The sequence below is a fragment of the Nyctibius grandis genome, chromosome W, assembly GCF_013368605.1.
Source record: "Nyctibius grandis isolate bNycGra1 chromosome W, bNycGra1.pri, whole genome shotgun sequence".
Lineage (NCBI taxonomy): Eukaryota > Metazoa > Chordata > Aves > Nyctibiiformes > Nyctibiidae > Nyctibius > Nyctibius grandis.
The window spans coordinates 4054649-4072087 of NC_090694.1; the positions used below are offsets into that span (position 1 = coordinate 4054649).

Consider the following 17439-nt stretch of genomic DNA (forward strand, 5'->3'; position numbering starts at 1 on the left):
GCGGACAGATCGTGGCCACCGGCTATGCCCGTGGGGACCCGCCTGAACCAGCGGGGCCCCGTGCTGCCCGTCTGGTGGGGCCTCTCGGTGAGGAGTGGGGCACGGCGGCGGCTGCTTCCTCGACCCTTCTGTGCGTGGAGCCCAAATACGGTGGGCACCGCCACTGTGCACCTCTGGCAGCCTCCCCGCGGTGGCCGTTGCTCGGCGTGGGTTTGGCTGCACATCGGTTTGCCCGGGGGGTTGTAGAGGGAAAATAACTTAGCGAGGGTTGGCCCTGGTCTTGCTATTCATTTTATGCTCTTTTTTTAACCTGCTTTCCCCCGGCGACTGGATAAGGTTGTGCCCTTTTAAATCGAAATGGTTTAAGGAAAAATAACTTGGAAAACAGGAACTAAAATTTTCCTCAAAGTTATGTAACTCCCAGCTGATGCTGAATGCAAATTAGACTGAGCCAGTAGTGTCACTAATCACAAGTGTGCATTGAGGTCACAGTGGCACAGTTTTTTTCCCAAAGTGAATATAAATCATTCAGCAGCACAATGTCAGAAAATAGAATAGCTTTTATTAAAGCATGTTTCATTATGTCATTATATTTATCAATGCAGCTTTTTAAATGATCATTTCTTAAGTAGTGTTCCTGCTTCAAAGTGCATGTGTCTTGGAAAATAAAATCCAAACTATGTCCTTCAGAAAAAAAGTTGTTAAATTATCCTTGATGAACTCTTCCCCCAGGAATGAATCTGAGGAAATCTGTGCTCTTTTGCTGATAGTTAAATTAAATGATTACAGGAGTTTTCTATAATCTATACAATTTAATGACTTGCTTCAAGGCATTGCTTTGTTGGGCTTTCTGGTGAAGGATAAGTTTTTGTGTATTGTGTGTACTTCTTACTGAGGTCAGTGGGAGGTTGGAATACTCAAGGAATTCACGGATTTCACGGATTCATGACACCAAAGCAGGTGTTATGTCATATTCTAAAGCTTTTCTTAATTTTTTTAAAATAAGAGATCCTGTTCTTATTTTAAGCAAGATATAGGAGAAATTCATCAATTTCAAAATGTCATCAGTCAAACGCTTGGTTTATGCAGTCATCTATTTCTTGAGAGAGCAGAGTCAGATGGATACTTTCACTCCAGATGAACAAGAAAGCTTAGAAGGTAAGTGATAAAGGTGCTAATGCACGGGTAGGTATTATACATACATGTGTTAAATTGCTTGATGTATATTATCAAAGTAACTGGAGTGACCTAACTGAAACTGCCACCACATATCTGTGAACAAGATCACGATTTTAATATTTCTGAGATTATTAATTTTAAAACATCTCTCACTTAAAAAATGTTCTAAAGTTATGAAATTTGTACTTTCCTAATTTTGAGCAACAGGTACTTTGAATCACATCAAGTTAGGCAGTGCCATAATGCAGACTATAGGATGGTTTGTGTATGTGTCCCACAACTTTTTGCCAGCTGATTCTTTTTTACTTTACTTCTCTGGTTTCTTTCTGCATTTTGTGTGTGGTGGTAGCTGTGCTGGCCACGGAGGAAGTAAAACAATTACCATATATCGGTTTTGGTATATGGGAAGAACTCCTGTTTTATACTTGCAAGAATTCCGTGTAATTTATGAGGGCAAGCTAAGAGATCCTAAGAATACAGAAAATAAAATAAATGCTTTGCATCGCTTTTTCACTTGAATAGTGATTCCAAAGAGCATGTGGTAGTGAATATTTTTAGTATGGTGTAGTTTCTATTAACAGAAGACATAGCTACAGAATGATGGGCTTCTGTGTGTATTACTCTGTTGACAGACATTCATTAAGTCTTTGTAACTTCATAGTATCTATCTTTCTCATTCATATTGCTCTCATTCCTTTTCCCTAATTCCTGGAGACTTCATGGGAGGTGGTATCACAATGTGGAATTAAGCAGGAGAAGACCAAAGAGAGTCTTAATTCTGCAATGAACTTTTCATAGAATCTGTTTAAAAGACCTGTGCACTGTTTCAAGCAGTCTTTGGTTGTATGACTCAACCAGAGGAGGAATTTGGAGGTAAGAGGGGGAAGTCTAGGACCAGCAGTGCAATAGACAACATCCAGGCAGTTGATCATTGAGTTACCTGAAATCTGAGGTGTGCGGAGCAGACTTTCCACAGGTGCAAAGCAAGTCCTGCTTCTCAGAGGCATAAACTTAAAAAGATAAAGCTGGAATGTTCTTCCTTCCAGTGTCTATTGGTTTTACAGTGCAGTTGTTCACTAATGTAAGCAAGAAAGAAACATTTATACCATGATATTCAAAGGATATTTCCAAAAGAATAAAAACAAAAAGATTTGGTTTTACATCAGAATCTGGAGCATTTTGTAGATTTGAAAAGTGGTATCTATGAATTTAACCTGTATCAGGTTATGATGGTGTTCAGAAAGAAAGCAATGTTTTTGGAAATCATATAATGAGAAATGAAGATATTCCTTTTGTTTTTATAATAAAACTGATAAACATTGGGTTGTGACTATAAAGGTTTACCTGATTACATATCTTAGAGCAGCCTTGGCCAATGTCTATATGAAGGTATGAACAATTTTAAGATTCTGTTTTCTGAACAAAAAATATTATAAAACTTGAGTTGTGCTTAAATGCTGATGTAAAAAATACCATTTTAATACAGAAATGAAATCCTAACTTTAGAGCTGTACCCTGCCAAAAGTGTTGATACCATATGCTATGTGTTAGAGGATCAGAGGCAGGCATTCTGAATAATTGACTCAGTTGTGCAAAATATCTTCAGTGCATGTGGAATAGCAATAGCCCAAATCCCACCCATTGAAGTGGTTAATGTTAGGTGGAGATATAAGGGATTAAAGAATGACTGATATTTTTCATTGGTACCTTATGTACCTTCTTGGTGCCTATGAAAAGATAAAAAAAAACACTGTATGATTAAATGTACGTGCCAAGAAGTAATTTAAACAGTTCCCATTCCCCAGAAAATAAAAAAAAGCTAGAACATTATAAATAAAATTTAGACTTTATAAAAATAGAAATCTAGCATGTATTCAAAGTCCATTTAGATTGATAACCTGCATTCTGCATGTTTGAATTATAAAATTATGTCAATGATAGTGTAAATTTCCTCTAGGAATTTTGTACTTACTTGATGAATAAAAATGTCTTAATTTGAGAAAACAGAGTAATCGGAAGGTAGACTGGAGAAATATATTCCCAATAATCTAGGATCTAGAGCAGTGAGATAGATCTCAGGTGGTTAATGCTCAACACTATTGTATGAACTAGCAACTTCACTTCTTTCAAGTTATATTTTAGATAGTGTGTTTAAATGGCAGTTATTTCCCTTTCCTGTTTACAGTTTCTAGGTTTTTTTCTTGTCTATAGCACCTATTTCTGTGGGATTAAAGCAGAAACTCCCTACAACATGCACAAGGCTGTGATTTATTTTTTTCTTTCTTCTGAGTTCAGTGTACCGCAATGAATTTCTCTAAGGCAGTGTTTCCAAAACTGTAGGATGCACCCTTTAAGGTGAGGGATGCATGTAATACTTGAGATGGGGGAAGGTTATGTGTAAAATGAAGCAAGATGATATCGAGTACTAAAGGAGCATCGGCAGCCCAATTAATATTAATTATTCAGTGATCAACAGCCTGCATGTGTGCTGTGATGCCTTGATGTTGCTTGCAGCTTGTGCAAAAGATCCTGGAGCTGTGTGGTGCTGAGGATGCTGAGCTGGGCTCCAGCATAGCCCAAGTGCTCTTGTTGCCAGGTAGTAGGTGTTTGTGCGAGCCCCGGTTGTTCAACAGGGGGGTAGGTATCTGTACTGGTTTGCAAGGTGGTCAGTACAAGCTTCAGCAACTGCATAGACTTCTGAAAGTGTGTGTGATGATGGAGGTAATAGGGAGAACAGATAGCTTTGGCCTCTGAAATCAGACACAGGAAAAATCTTAGATTAATAGGTCATATGGTACAGCAAGTCTTTCACAATTTACTGATGACTTTGAGCTTGCGACAGCTGACAGCACCTCATTTTGATAATGGGATAGTGAGATTCTCGCTATTAACGCCTGGCTACGAGACTGGTGCTACAGGCAGGGCTTTGGGTTCTTTGATAATGGCTGGTTTTATAAGGCAACAGGCGTGACAGTGATACATGGGAAAGGTTTATGTCGTAGGGGCAAAAGGGTTCTGGGACAGGAATTAGCAGGGCTCATTCGGAGAGCTTTAAACTAGATTCGAAGGGGGATGGGGTTGTAGCTGGGCTTGCACCACTGGGGCAATGCTCTAGTGTTGAGGTAGACCAGGAGGCCCCCCATCCCCCTGGGGTGAAGTCAGGGGGTGAATCTGGGATGAAACCGCTGTGCCCAGCTCGCTCCCTGAAATGCCTGTACACCAATGCACGCAGCATGGGGAATAAGCAGGAGGAGTTAGAAATCCGTGTTCGGTCGGGGGGCTATGATCTAGTGGCAATTACAGAGACATGGTGGGACGCCTCGCATGACTGGAATGTGGTCATGGATGGCTATGTCCTGTTCAGGAAAGACAGGCCGCTAAGGAGAGGTGGTGGAGTTGCTCTTTATGTGAGTGAGCAGCTAGAATGTATTGAGTTCTGTCCAGAGGCGGATCAGGAGCGAGTTGAGAGTTTGTGGGTATGAATTAAGGGGCAGGCTGGCAGGGGTGATACTGTTGTGGGTGTCTATTACAGGCCACCGGATCAGGATGAGGACGGTGATGAGGCCTTCTACAGGCAGCTGAGAGCAGTCTCGCAATTACAGGGCCTGGTTGTTGTGGGGGATTTCAACTACCCTGATATTTGCTGGGAGGCCTACTCAGCCAGCCATCCTCAGTCCAGGAGGTTCCTCCAGTGCATTGATGATAACTTTCTGATGCAAATGGTGGATGAGCCAACTAGGAGAGGAGCGCTGCTGCATCTTATCCTCACTAACAAGGAGGGTCTGGTTGAAGAGGTGAAGGTTGAGGGCAGCCTTTGTTGTAGCGACCATGAGATGGTAGAGTTCAGGATCTCATGTGGCAGGAACAGAATAGCTAGCAGAATCACAACCCTGAACTTCAGGAGGGCCAACTTTGGCCTTTTCAAGCAATTGCTAGGGGAAATCCCATGGGACAGGGTACTAGAAGGTAAGGGGGCCCAAGATAGTTGGTTAGCGTTCAAGGACTGCTTCTTCCGAGCTCAAGATCAGAGCATCCCAGCAGGTAGGAAGTCAAGGAAGGGGACCAAGAGACCTGCATGGTTGAACAGGGAACTGCTGGGCAAACTCAAGTGGAAGAAGAAGGTGTACAGATCGTGGAAGGAGGGGCTGGCCACTTGGGAGGAATATAAGTCTGTTGTCAGAGGATGTAGGGAGGCAACTAGGAAAGCTAAGGCCTCCTTGGAATTAAACCTTGCAAGAGAGGTCAAGGACAACAGAAAGGGCTTCTTCAAATACATTGCAGGTAAAGCCAACACTAGAGGCAATGTAGGCCCACTGATGAATGAGGTGGGGGTCCTGGAGACAGAGGATAAAAAGAAGGCGGAGTTACTGAATGCCTTCTTTGCCTCTGTCTATACTGTTGGAGGCTGTCCTGAGGAGCCCTGGACCCCTGCGGCCTCAGAAGAAGTCAGGATAGAGGAGGAATCTGTCTTGGTAGATGAGGGCTGGGTCAGGGACCAATTAAGCAACCTGGATGTCCATAAATCCATGGGCCCTGATGGGATGCACCCGCGGGTGCTGAGGGAGCTGGCGGAAGTCATTGCTAGGCCACTCTCCATCATCTTTGCTAAGTCGTGGGCAACGGGAGAGGTGCCTGAGGACTGGAGGAAAGCGAATGTCACTCCAGTCTTCAAAAAGGGCAGGAAGGAGGACCCGGGTAACTATAGACCGGTCAGCCTCACCTCCATCCCCGGAAAGGTGATGGAGCAACTTGTCCTTGGTGCTGTCTCTAGGCACATCAAGGATAGGGGGATCATTAGGGGCACTCAGCATGGCTTCACCAAGGGGAAGTCTTGCTCAACCAACTTGATAGCCTTTTATGAGGATGTTACCCGGTGGATAGATGATGGTAAAGCTGTGGATGTGGTCTATCTCGATTTCAGTAAAGCGTTTGACACGGTCTCCCACAGCATCCTCGCAGCTAAACTGGGGAAGTGTGGTCTGGATGATCGGGTAGTGAGGTGGATTGTAAACTGGCTGAAGGAAAGAAGCCAGAGAGTAGTGGTCAGCGGGACAGAGTCCAGTTGGAGGTCTGTGTCTAGCGGAGTTCCGCAAGGGTCGGTTCTGGGACCAGTTCTATTCAATATATTCATTAATGACTTGGATGAGGGATTAGAGTGTGCTGTCAGCAAGTTCGCTGATGACACAAAACTGGGAGGAGTGGCTGAGATGCCGGAAGGCTGCGCAGCCATTCAGAGAGACCTGGACAGGCTGGAGAGTTGGGCGGGGAGAAATTTAATGAAATATAACAAGGGCAAGTGTAGAGTCCTGCATCTGGGCAAGAACAACCCCATGTACCAGTACAAGTTGGGGACAGAGCTGTTGGAGACCAGCGTAGGAGAAAGGGACCTGGGGGTCCTAGTGGACAACAGGATGACCATGAGCCAGCAGTGTGCCCTTGTGGCCAAGAAGGCCAATGGCATCCTGGGGTGTATTAGAAGGGGTGTGGTCAGCAGATCGAGAGAGGTTCTCCTCCCCCTCTACTCTGCCCTGGTGAGGCCGCATCTGGAGTATTGTGTCCAGTTCTGGGCCCCTCAGTTCAAGAAGGACAGGGAACTGCTAGAGAGAGTCCAGCGCAGAGCCACGAAGATGATTAAGGGAGTGGAACATCTCCCTTATGAGGAGAGGCTGAGGGAGCTGGGTCTCTTTAGCTTAGAGAAGAGGAGACTGAGGGGTGACCTCATTAATGTTTATAAATATGTAAAGGGCAAGTGTCAAGAGGATGGAGCCAGGCTCTTCTCAGTGACATCCCTTGACAGGACAAGGGGCAATGGGTGCAAGCTGGAGCACAGGAGGTTCCACTTAAATTTGAGGAAAAACTTCTTTACTGTAAGGGTGACTGAACACTGGAACAGGCTGCCCAGAGAGGTTGTGGAGTCTCCTTCTCTGGAGACATTCAAAACCCGCCTGGACGCGTTCCTGTGTGATATGGTCTAGGCAATCCTGCCCCGGCAGGGGGATTGGACTAGATGATCTTTCGAGGTCCCTTCCAATCCCTAACATTCTGTGATTCTGTGAGATGCTGGCAGCTGAGTCTCTTGAGACACTTTTCAGACAAAAACAAATCTTCACCCCTTTGACTTTACTGGGATCAGGTTTTTACTTCACGTTAAAACAGGGTAGTTACTGATCTTGTCACAACTTAATACATTTTCTGATTTGGAAAAGTTTCAGCTTTGGCTATGTTTATTTTTACACAGGTTTCTATTGTTGGCTTGCATGTTAAGCAGTGGTTATTCAATATATTCATTAATGACTTGGATGAGGGAATAGAGTGCACTGTCAGCAAGTTCGCTGATGACACAAAACTGGGAGGAGTGGCTGACGCACCGGAAGGCTGCGCAGCCATTCAGAGAGACCTGGACAGGCTGGAGAGTTGGGCGGGGAGAAACTTAATGAAATATAACAAGGGCAAGTGTAGAGTCCTGCATCTGGGCAAGAACAACCCCATGTATGAGTACAAGTTGGGGACAGACCTGTTGGAGAGCAGCGTAGGGGAAAAGGACCTGGGGGTCCTAGTGGACAGCAGGATGACCATGAGCCAGCAATGTGCCCTTGTGGCCAAGAAGGCCAATGGCATCCTGGGGTGTATTAGAAGGGGTGTGGTTAGCAGGTCAAGAGAGGTTCTCCTCCCCCTCTACTCTGCCCTGGTGAGGCCGCATCTGGAATATTGTGTGCAGTTCTGGGCCCCTCAGTTCAAGAAGGACAGGGAACTGCTAGAGAGAGTCCAGCGCAGAGCCACGAAGATGATTAAGGGGGCGGAACATCTCCCTTATGAGGAGAGGCTGAGGGAGCTGAGTCTCTTTAGCTTAGAGAAGAGGAGACTGAGGGGTGACCTCATTAATGTTTATAAATATGTAAAGGGCAAGTGTCATGAGGATGGAGCCAGGCTCTTCTCAGTGACATCCCTTGACAGGACAAGGGGCAATGGGTGCAAGCTGGAACACAGGAGGTTCCGCATAAATATGAGGAAAAACTTCTTTCCAGTGAGGGTGACTGAACACTGGAACAGGCTGCCCAGAGAGGTTGTGGAGTCTCCTTCTCTGGAGACGTTCAAAACCCGCCTGGATGTGTTCCTGTGTGATATGGTCTAGGTAATCCGGCTCTGGCAGGGGGATTGGACTAGATGATCTTTCGAGGTCCCTTCCAATCCCTAACATTCTGTGATTCTGTGATTATTTGTCACGGTTTAAAGCTGGGCTGGCAATTAAACCTGCAGCAGACGCTCTCTGTTAACCCTCCCCCCCCCACCCGAAGGGAAAGGGAAAGGGAAAAGGGAGAGAGACTTACGGGTTGGAAAGTTAAAACAGTTTTAATAAACCTATAATAATGAAAAAGAGTATAATGATAATATTGGAATAATCAAATATATACAAATATATATACAAAACCAAGATCGAGCTCCCCCGATGTCAGCAACGTCACCACCGGCACTGCAGGGCAGGCTCCGGGAAGGCCCAGGCTGGGCCTAGCGACGGTCGAGAGCTGGATTCAGGGATGCACAGATCAGGATCGGGGGCAGCAGGAAAACAGACAGAGTCCTCCTTGGACACCAGCCATAGCAGAAAGAGCAAGAGCGAGCAAGAGGGGAGAGACCCTCGTGATCCCCCCGCTTTATACCGAGAATGACGTGTATGGGATGGAATACCCTCGTTGGTCAATTTTGGGTCACCTGCCCTGTCTGCTCCCCCCTGCAGCTGCGACCCCCCCCCCTTCAGCTTTTCACTTGTAAGCAGTGAGGAATCCAGCGGTGACCTTGGTTTCTCTAAGAAAAAAGTACAGCAAGAGCCTTACTGCACAACATCCCTACCGGTGCCTCAGCGATAACTACAAACTTCGAGCGTTATCAGTCCTGGAAGCAGACACTGTCTGCAAAAACATGCAGTTAGTTTCAGAAAGTGCAGTTATTTAGAGGAGACTTAGCTGAAAGTAAAAATCACTGAAAGGAAAATCGGCCTGGTTTAGGCCAAACCAGGACATTCCACCCCTTATTCCATACCATTCACGTCATACTCAGATCACCACTAACTTTTCATTTTAAAATATATACAGATAACATTAGTTTATGATTCATCTCTATACAGAAAAAAAAAGTTCATCAAGTTCATTTAGTTCAGGATTGTGGGTTTCCATCTGGCTAGGAGTCTCTCAGGGCAGGAGACATGGTATGAGTTTTGTCACAGTTCATGCCCACGGGTTGCAGGTTAAAGATGTCAGTCTTGAGGAGGTTACTGGACGCCACTTGCAGTTAGCTCTGGTCTCGTCACCACTGTCTTAACCTGAAAGACACTTATGAACACTGTTAGTATTATGCAGCAATTAACATCATGCAGTTCAGAATTAAGTATTCTCACCCAAGATCAGATCACCTTCAGGGACACATCGGACTCCACCATCCTGCAGCATCACCCACCAAGTACATCCAGGTCCTTGAGCAAAAGCAATCCCATGAATGGGTTTACCTTTGCCCGTAGCAGGAAGAACCCAGACAGTTTTTCCCAACAGATTCCTTTCATGCACCACAGGGACTTTATCCCCTTCTACTGTATGTAAAAGATCTGACTGAGCAGGGCCAGCTCGGTTGATGGATCCTCTGGTGTTAACTAGCCAGGTAGCTTGTGCCAAATGCTTATCCCAGTTTTTAAAGGTTCCACCCCCCATTGCTTTTAGGGTAGTTTTTAACAGCCCATTATACCGTTCAATTTTCCCAGATGCTGGTGCATGATAGGGGATATGATATACCCATTCGATGCCATGCTCTTTGGCCCAGTTATCTATGAGACTGTTTTTGAAATGAGTCCCATTGTCCAACTCAATTCTCTCTGGCGTGCCGTGTCGCCACAAGATTTGCTTTTCAAGGCCCAGAATAGTGTTCCGGGCAGTGGCATGGGGCACAGAGTATGTTTCCAGCCATCCGGTGGTTGCCTCCACCATGGTAAGCACATAACGTTTACCCTGGTGGGTTTGAGGGAGTGTGATATAGTCAATTTGCCAGGCCTCCCCATATTTATATTTCAACCACCGCCCCCCATACCACAAAGGTTTTAACCGTTTGGCTTGCTTAATTGCGGCGCATGTTTCACAATCATGGATAACCTGTGCAATAGAGTCCATAGTTAAGTCCACCCCTCGGTCACGAGCCCATCTGTATGTTGCATCTCTTCCTTGATGACCTGAAGTGTCATGAGCCCACCGAGCTAAAAATAGTTCACCTTTATGTTCCCAGTCCAAATCTATTTGGAACACTTTAGCAGCCTGATCTGCTTGTTGGTTGTTTCGATGTTCCTCAGTTGCCCGACTTTTAGGTACGTGAGCATCTACATGACGTACCTTCACGACTAGTTTCTCTAGCCGAGTAGCAATGTCTTGCCACAGTTCAACAGCCCAAATAGGTTTACCTTTACGCTGCCAGTTGCTTCGCTTCCACTGCTTTAACCACCCCCACAAGGCATTTGCCACCATCCATGAGTCAGTATAAAGATACAGCCTTGGCCACTTTTCTCGTTCAGCAATGTCTAGAGCCAGCTGGATGGCTTTTACCTCTGCAAATTGACTTGATTCACCTTGTCCTTCTGTGGCTTCTGTGACTCGTCGTATGGGACTCCATACAGCAGCTTTCCACTTCCGATGCTTCCCTACAAGACGGCAGGATCCATCGGTGAACAGGGCATACTGCTTCTCATCCTCTGGTAGTTCATTATATGGTGGGGCTTCTTCAGCACGTGTCACCTCCTTTTCTGGTGGCATTCCGAAGTCTTTGCCTTCTGGCCAGTCCATGATCACTTCTAAGATTCCTGGGCGATTAGGGTTTCCTATTCGAGCCCTCTGTGTAATTAATGCAATCCATTTACTCCATGTAGCATCAGTTGCATGATGAGTAGTAGGAACCTTACCCTTGAACATCCAGCCTAGTACTGGTAATCGGGGTGCCAGGAGAAGTTGTGCTTCAGTACCAATTACCTCTGAAGCAGCTCTAACTCCTTCATATGCTGCCAGTATCTCTTTTTCAGTTGGGGTGTAATTGGCCTCGGAGCCCTTGTATCCTCGACTCCAAAATCCTAGGGGTCGACCTCGAGTCTCCCCTGGTACTTTCTGCCAGAGGCTCCAGGTAGGACCATTGTCCCCAGCTGAGGTGTAGAGCACATTTTTAACATCTTGTCCCGTACGGACTGGTCCAAGGGCTACTGCATGCACAATCTCTTGTTTAATCTGTTCAAAGGCCTGTCGTTGTTCAGGACCCCACTGAAAATCATTCTTCTTTCTGGTCACTTGATAAAGAGGGCGTACAATCTGGCTGTAATCTGGAATATGCATTCTCCAGAAACCCACAACGCCTAAGAAGGCTTGTGTTTCCTTTTTGTTAGTAGGTGGGGACATAGCTGTTATTTTGTTGATCACCTCTATCGGGATCTGGCGACGCCCATCTTGCCATTTAATCCCTAAAAACTGGATCTCCCGGGCAGGTCCCTTGACCTTGCCTCTTTTTATGGCAAAACCAGCTTTCAGAAGAATTTGGATTATTTTCTCCCCTTTGTCAAAAACTTCTGCTGCTGTATCACCCCATACAATGATGTCATCAATGTATTGCAAATGTTCTGGAGATCCACCCTTTTCTAGTGCAGTCTGGATCAGTCCATGGCAAATAGTAGGACTGTGTTTCCACCCCTGGGGCAGTCGATTCCAGGTGTACTGGATACCTCTCCAGGTGAAAGCAAACTGTGGCCTGCACTTTGGTGCCAAAGGAATAGAGAAAAATGCATTAGCAATGTCTATGGTGGCGTACCACTTGGCTGCCTTTGACTCCAGTTCGTATTGAAGTTCTAGCATGTCTGGCACAGCAGCACTCAGTGGTGGCGTAACTTCATTTAGGCCACGATAGTCCACAGTTAATCTCCATTCTCCATCAGACTTTCGCACTGGCCATATAGGACTATTAAAGGGTGAGCGAGTCTTACTAATCACTCCTTGATTTTCTAATTGTCTAATCAGTTTATGAATGGGGATCAGGGAGTCTCGATTGGTGCGATATTGTCGTCGGTGCACCGTGGTAGTAGCAATTGGCACCTGTTGTTCTTCCACCTTCAGCAACCCCACAACAGAAGGATCCTCTGAGAGGCCAGGCAAGGTAGACAGCTGTTTAATGTCCTCAGTCTCTACAGCTGCTACACCAAAGGCCCATCTATACCCTTTTGGGTCCTTAAAATACCCTCTCTTGAGGTAGTCTATGCCAAGGATGCACGGAGCATCTGGGCCAGTCACAATGGGGTGCTTTTTCCATTCATTTTTAGTTAGGCTCACTTCGGCCTCCAATACAGATAACACTTGAGATCCTCCTGTTACTCCTGAAATACTGATAGGTTCTGCCCCTTTATGATCCGATGGCATTAGGGTGCACTGTGCACCAGTGTCTACCAAGGCTCGATACCTTTGTGGTTTTGATGTGCCAGGCCATCGAATCCACACAGTCCAATAAACTCTGTTGTCCCTTTCCTCCACCTGGCTGGAGGCAGGGCCCCCCTAATCAAGAAATGGATTTGTGCTGCTCACAGGGACTGGACCTTCATTTCTCCTATTCACACTTTGGAAAAAGGAATTTGAGGCCCATCTACCCTGATTGGGGTCCTGCTCACTGGTAACTGGAGCAGCCATCCTCCTAGAAAAATTCTCTCTGGTATTTCTTTTAGCTTGCAACTCACGTACTCGTGCCTGTAGGGTACTGGTAGGTTGTCCATGCCATCTGTTCATGTCTTCCCCATAACCACGCAGGGCAAACCACAGGATACCTCGTGATGTGTTCCGTTTCCTTTGAGCTGGTCCTGTAGGAGGGCGTTTTCTCTTAACAGCTGCAACGCGTGCCTGAGTAGGTAGAGAGTCAAGTTTATTCTCGATCCTGGACAGTTTGTCTGACAGTTGTTTAAATGAGTCCTTGTTTTCCTTTGTCAGTTTTTCCACAGCCGAGACACGGGCCTGCAGTGGGGAAGAAATACTATCTTCATACTGTCGCATACAGTTAGCCATTTCATCCACACTAGGTCGTGCCATAGCATTTTCTCCCCAGACTAATATTGACAATGTATGCGTATATGTCGGTGGAGCATTCTTCACAACCTTCCGGAACATGGATCGGTTGCATTCCACTTCATCAGGATCTACAGGATCTACAATTTCCCGTGGGTGTCTATAAATGATCTCTTGCACAGCTAGTTGTCTAAGGTAGTTAATACCTTTTTCTATAGTGGTCCATTTGCTCAGGTGGCTCATAACATCATCTTTATAGGGATACCTGCTCTTTACAGCTGACAAGAGTCGCCTCCAGAGACTGATAGTGTTTGACTTTCTTGCAAGCGCCTTATCAATACCACCATCTCTGGACAGGGATCCCAACTGTCTAGCTTCTCTGCCATCTAATTGCATGCTATCCGCCCCATTATCCCAGCATCGGAGCAACCAGGTAATAATAGGCTCACCGTCATAACGGCTGAAGTCTTTCCTTATATTTCTCAGGTCCTTCAGGGATAAGGAGTGGTAGGTTATCTCTACATCCGAGTCCTCCTCCTGTGATAGTTCTGCTTTAGAACGACCTTTCTTCTGTGATGGGTCTGCTTTAAAATGACGATCAAGGGAACCCCCATCTGTGTCGGGCCCTGACTCTGCCTGAGAAGGGCCCTCACCTGGGTCATGTGATGGCTCTGCCTTAGAAGGCTCTGAGTCATCATCCTCCTCTTCACGAGCTGATTTCTTTCTGTATTTCTTCCTGGTTACAGGAGCAATTGGTACAGATTCGTTAGATGCTGGACTCTGAGTAGATGCAGTGGCTGTCGTGGGAGTGCTGAGACTCGTTAGAGTCTGAGTAGCTGCAGTGGCCATCTTGGGGGGTGTAGCAGCTGTGGTACAGGCTGCCGAGGTTTCAGTGGATTTAGTGGCTGTAGCGGCAGCACACGCTGTAGGATCTGAGGTGGCTGCACAACATCTACAACTGTCCCTGCACCGATATTTAATCTTATCCCACATCAGAAACACATTCAGGACAACCGAAAATAAAAACATGCCACCTAGACAGCACCATCCGAATTTCACAAAATCTAGAGGAATCAGCTTGGCAGAAAAGGAGAAGGTACTATTTCCCGAAGTAAAACTGGAAGTGTAATCATTAACACAATCAGCTAAAGGACGCCCGGAGCCCGCAGATAAAATCGCTGCTACCGCGGTCAGAATAGTAACAGCCCAGTTTATCACGACATAAATCAGTATGAAACGCCATAACAAAACAATGCACATTGACCAGTGCCCAGCAGTGATAAACTGCACATAAACAGTAACAAACAGCGCATACGGCAAGTAAGGTATCATTACACTTAACTCTGTAAAAGGCTTTATAAAGAGATGAGATAACACAGCATTCAAAAATGACATCAGCATCTTCGCTATCTGTTTTAATTTCCAACCCCTCGTAAATCTCAAAGGAAGAAATCTGATACTCTCTCAGCTGAGCTCTCCAGGTCTCCTCCCGCCGGAGCCGGGATTCGACTTATCAGAGCAACCTGTTGGAGCTTCTCTCGTGCCCCACGTTGGGCGCCAATAAATCTGTCACGGTTTAAAGCTGGGCTGGCAATTAAACCTGCAGCAGACGCTCTCTGTTAACCCTCCCCCCCCCACCCGAAGGGAAAGGGAAAGGGAAAAGGGAGAGAGACTTACGGGTTGGAAAGTTAAAACAGTTTTAATAAACCTATAATAATGAAAAAGAGTATAATGATAATATTGGAATAATCAAATATATACAAATATATATACAAAACCAAGATCGAGCTCCCCCGATGTCAGCAACGTCACCACCGGCACTGCAGGGCAGGCTCCGGGAAGGCCCAGGCTGGGCCTAGCGACGGTCGAGAGCTGGATTCAGGGATGCACAGATCAGGATCGGGGGCAGCAGGAAAACAGACAGAGTCCTCCTTGGACACCGGCCATAGCAGAAAGAGCAAGAGCGAGCAAGAGGGGAGAGACCCTCGTGATCCCCCCGCTTTATACCGAGAATGACGTGTATGGGATGGAATACCCTCGTTGGTCAATTTTGGGTCACCTGCCCTGTCTGCTCCCCCCTGCAGCTGCGACCCCCCCCCCCTTCAGCTTTTCACTTGTAAGCAGTGAGGAATCCAGCGGTGACCTTGGTTTCTCTAAGAAAAAAGTACAGCAAGAGCCTTACTGCACAACATCCCTACCGGTGCCTCAGCGATAACTACAAACTTCGAGCGTTATCAGTCCTGGAAGCAGACACTGTCTGCAAAAACATGCAGTTAGTTTCAGAAAGTGCAGTTATTTAGAGGAGACTTAGCTGAAAGTAAAAATCACTGAAAGGAAAATCGGCCTGGTTTAGGCCAAACCAGGACATTATTATAACCTACAGATTCATCCCCTAAGAGTTCCTAATTTTGTTATGCCTGGGATAGATTATAAGGATTATAAATTCAGTTTTTCAGTTAAAGGAGAAAAGTGGGAGTTCACTGTAACAACTGATTCTTTCATGGAAATGCATACTGGTAATAATACTATCACAGAATCGTTTTGGTTGGAAAGGACCTTTCATCGAGTCCAACCATTAACCTAACACTGCCAAGTCCACCAATAAACCATGTCCCTAAATGCCGTGTCTACACAGCTTTTAAATACCTCCAGGGATGATGACTCTACCACTTCCTGGGGCAGCCTGTTCCAATGCTTGATAATCCTTTCAGTGAAGAAATTTTTCCTCATATCCAATCTAAACCTCCCCTGGTGCAACTTGAGGCCGTTTTCTCTCGTCCTATCGCTTGTTACCTGGGAAAAGAGACCGATAACCACCTTGCTTACAACCTCCTTTCAGGTAGTTGTAGAGAGGGATAAGCTCTCCCCTGAGTCTCCTTTTCTCCAGGCTAAACAACCCCAGTTCCCTCAGCTGCTCCTCAGAGGACTTGTTCTCCAGACCCTTCACCAACTTCCTTGCCCTTCTTTGGACTCACTCCAGCACCTCAATATCTTTCTTGTAGTGAGGGGCCCAAAACTGAACACAGTATTCAAGGTGCAGCCTCACCAGTGCTGAGTACAGGGGGAGGATCACTTCCCTAATCCTGCTGGCCACACTATTTCTGATACAAGCCAGGATGCTGTTGGCCTTCTTGGCCACCTGGGCACACTGCTGGCTCATATTCAGCCAGCCATTGATCAACACCCCTAGGTCCTTTTCTGCCAGGCAGCTTTCCAGCCACTCTTCCCCAAGCCTGTAGCATTGCATGAGGTTGTTGTGTCCCAAGTGCAGGACCTGACACTTGGCCTTGTTGAACCTCATGCAATTGGCCTCGGCCCATTGATATAGTCTGTCCAGATCCCTCTGCAGAGCCTTCCTACCCTCCCGCAGATCAACACTCCTGCCTAACTTGGTGTCATCTGCGAACTTACTGAGGGTGCACTCGATCCCCTCGTCCAGATCATTGATAAAGATGATATTAAAGAGAACTGGTCTCAACACTGAGCCCTGGGGAACACCACTTGTGACCGGCCGCCAGCTGGATTTAACTCCATTCACCACAACTCTTTGGGCCTGACCATCCAGCCAGTTTTTTATCCAGCGAAGCGTATGCCCATCCAAGCCATGAGCAGCCAGTTTCTCCAGGAGAATTCTGTGGGAGTCTGTGTCAAAGGCTTTACTAAAGTCCAGGTAGACAACACCCACAGCCTTTCCCTCATCCAGGAACTATCCTCAGGATTATTTTGTTTAAGCATAATTTGCACTGCTGCCCTTTGCAAAAATCTCCTGTATGATAGAGAGTTGATGTCACAGACTTAATGCATTGAGAAAGATAAAGGAGGGTTTCTATTTTAAATTTATGCAAAACTAAAAATGAGGTGAGGCATTCAGGAAAGGGAATGCCTTCAGGTGAAAATAAGTCTGAGGGAAAAATTGGCACTATAGGCAGTGGCTTCCTATTAAGTCATATAAAGAAAAACAAGATCTGTAATTCCACTGATTTTATGATAAGCCTGGTAAGAAGTACTATTAATATATAATTCAGAATTCAGCATAATCAGTGCTCACTTTACTATAATTAAGTTTTCCTACATAGTAGGAGACAAAGGATTTTAACCGAAATCCTTCAGCACTCCGAGTAATTTAGAACCTGGCAAATTGATACATTTGTAGCATTTATAGGTTATAGGAGCAAGTCGTATGCATATTTAGCCATGTATTCTA

General features: G+C 45.9%; 1 protein-coding gene across 1 annotated transcript in view; it reads left to right on the plus strand.

Moving 5' to 3' along the window:
• Positions 1-1058: 1058 nt before the first annotated feature.
• LOC137675742 (small glutamine-rich tetratricopeptide repeat-containing protein beta-like) overlaps positions 1059-17439 on the plus strand; it is an 80010-nt gene continuing 63629 nt past the window's right edge. The window contains exon 1 of the mRNA XM_068421941.1: positions 1059-1158. Coding sequence (XP_068278042.1) covers positions 1059-1158 — 100 coding nt within the window. The remainder of the gene's footprint in view (positions 1159-17439) is intronic.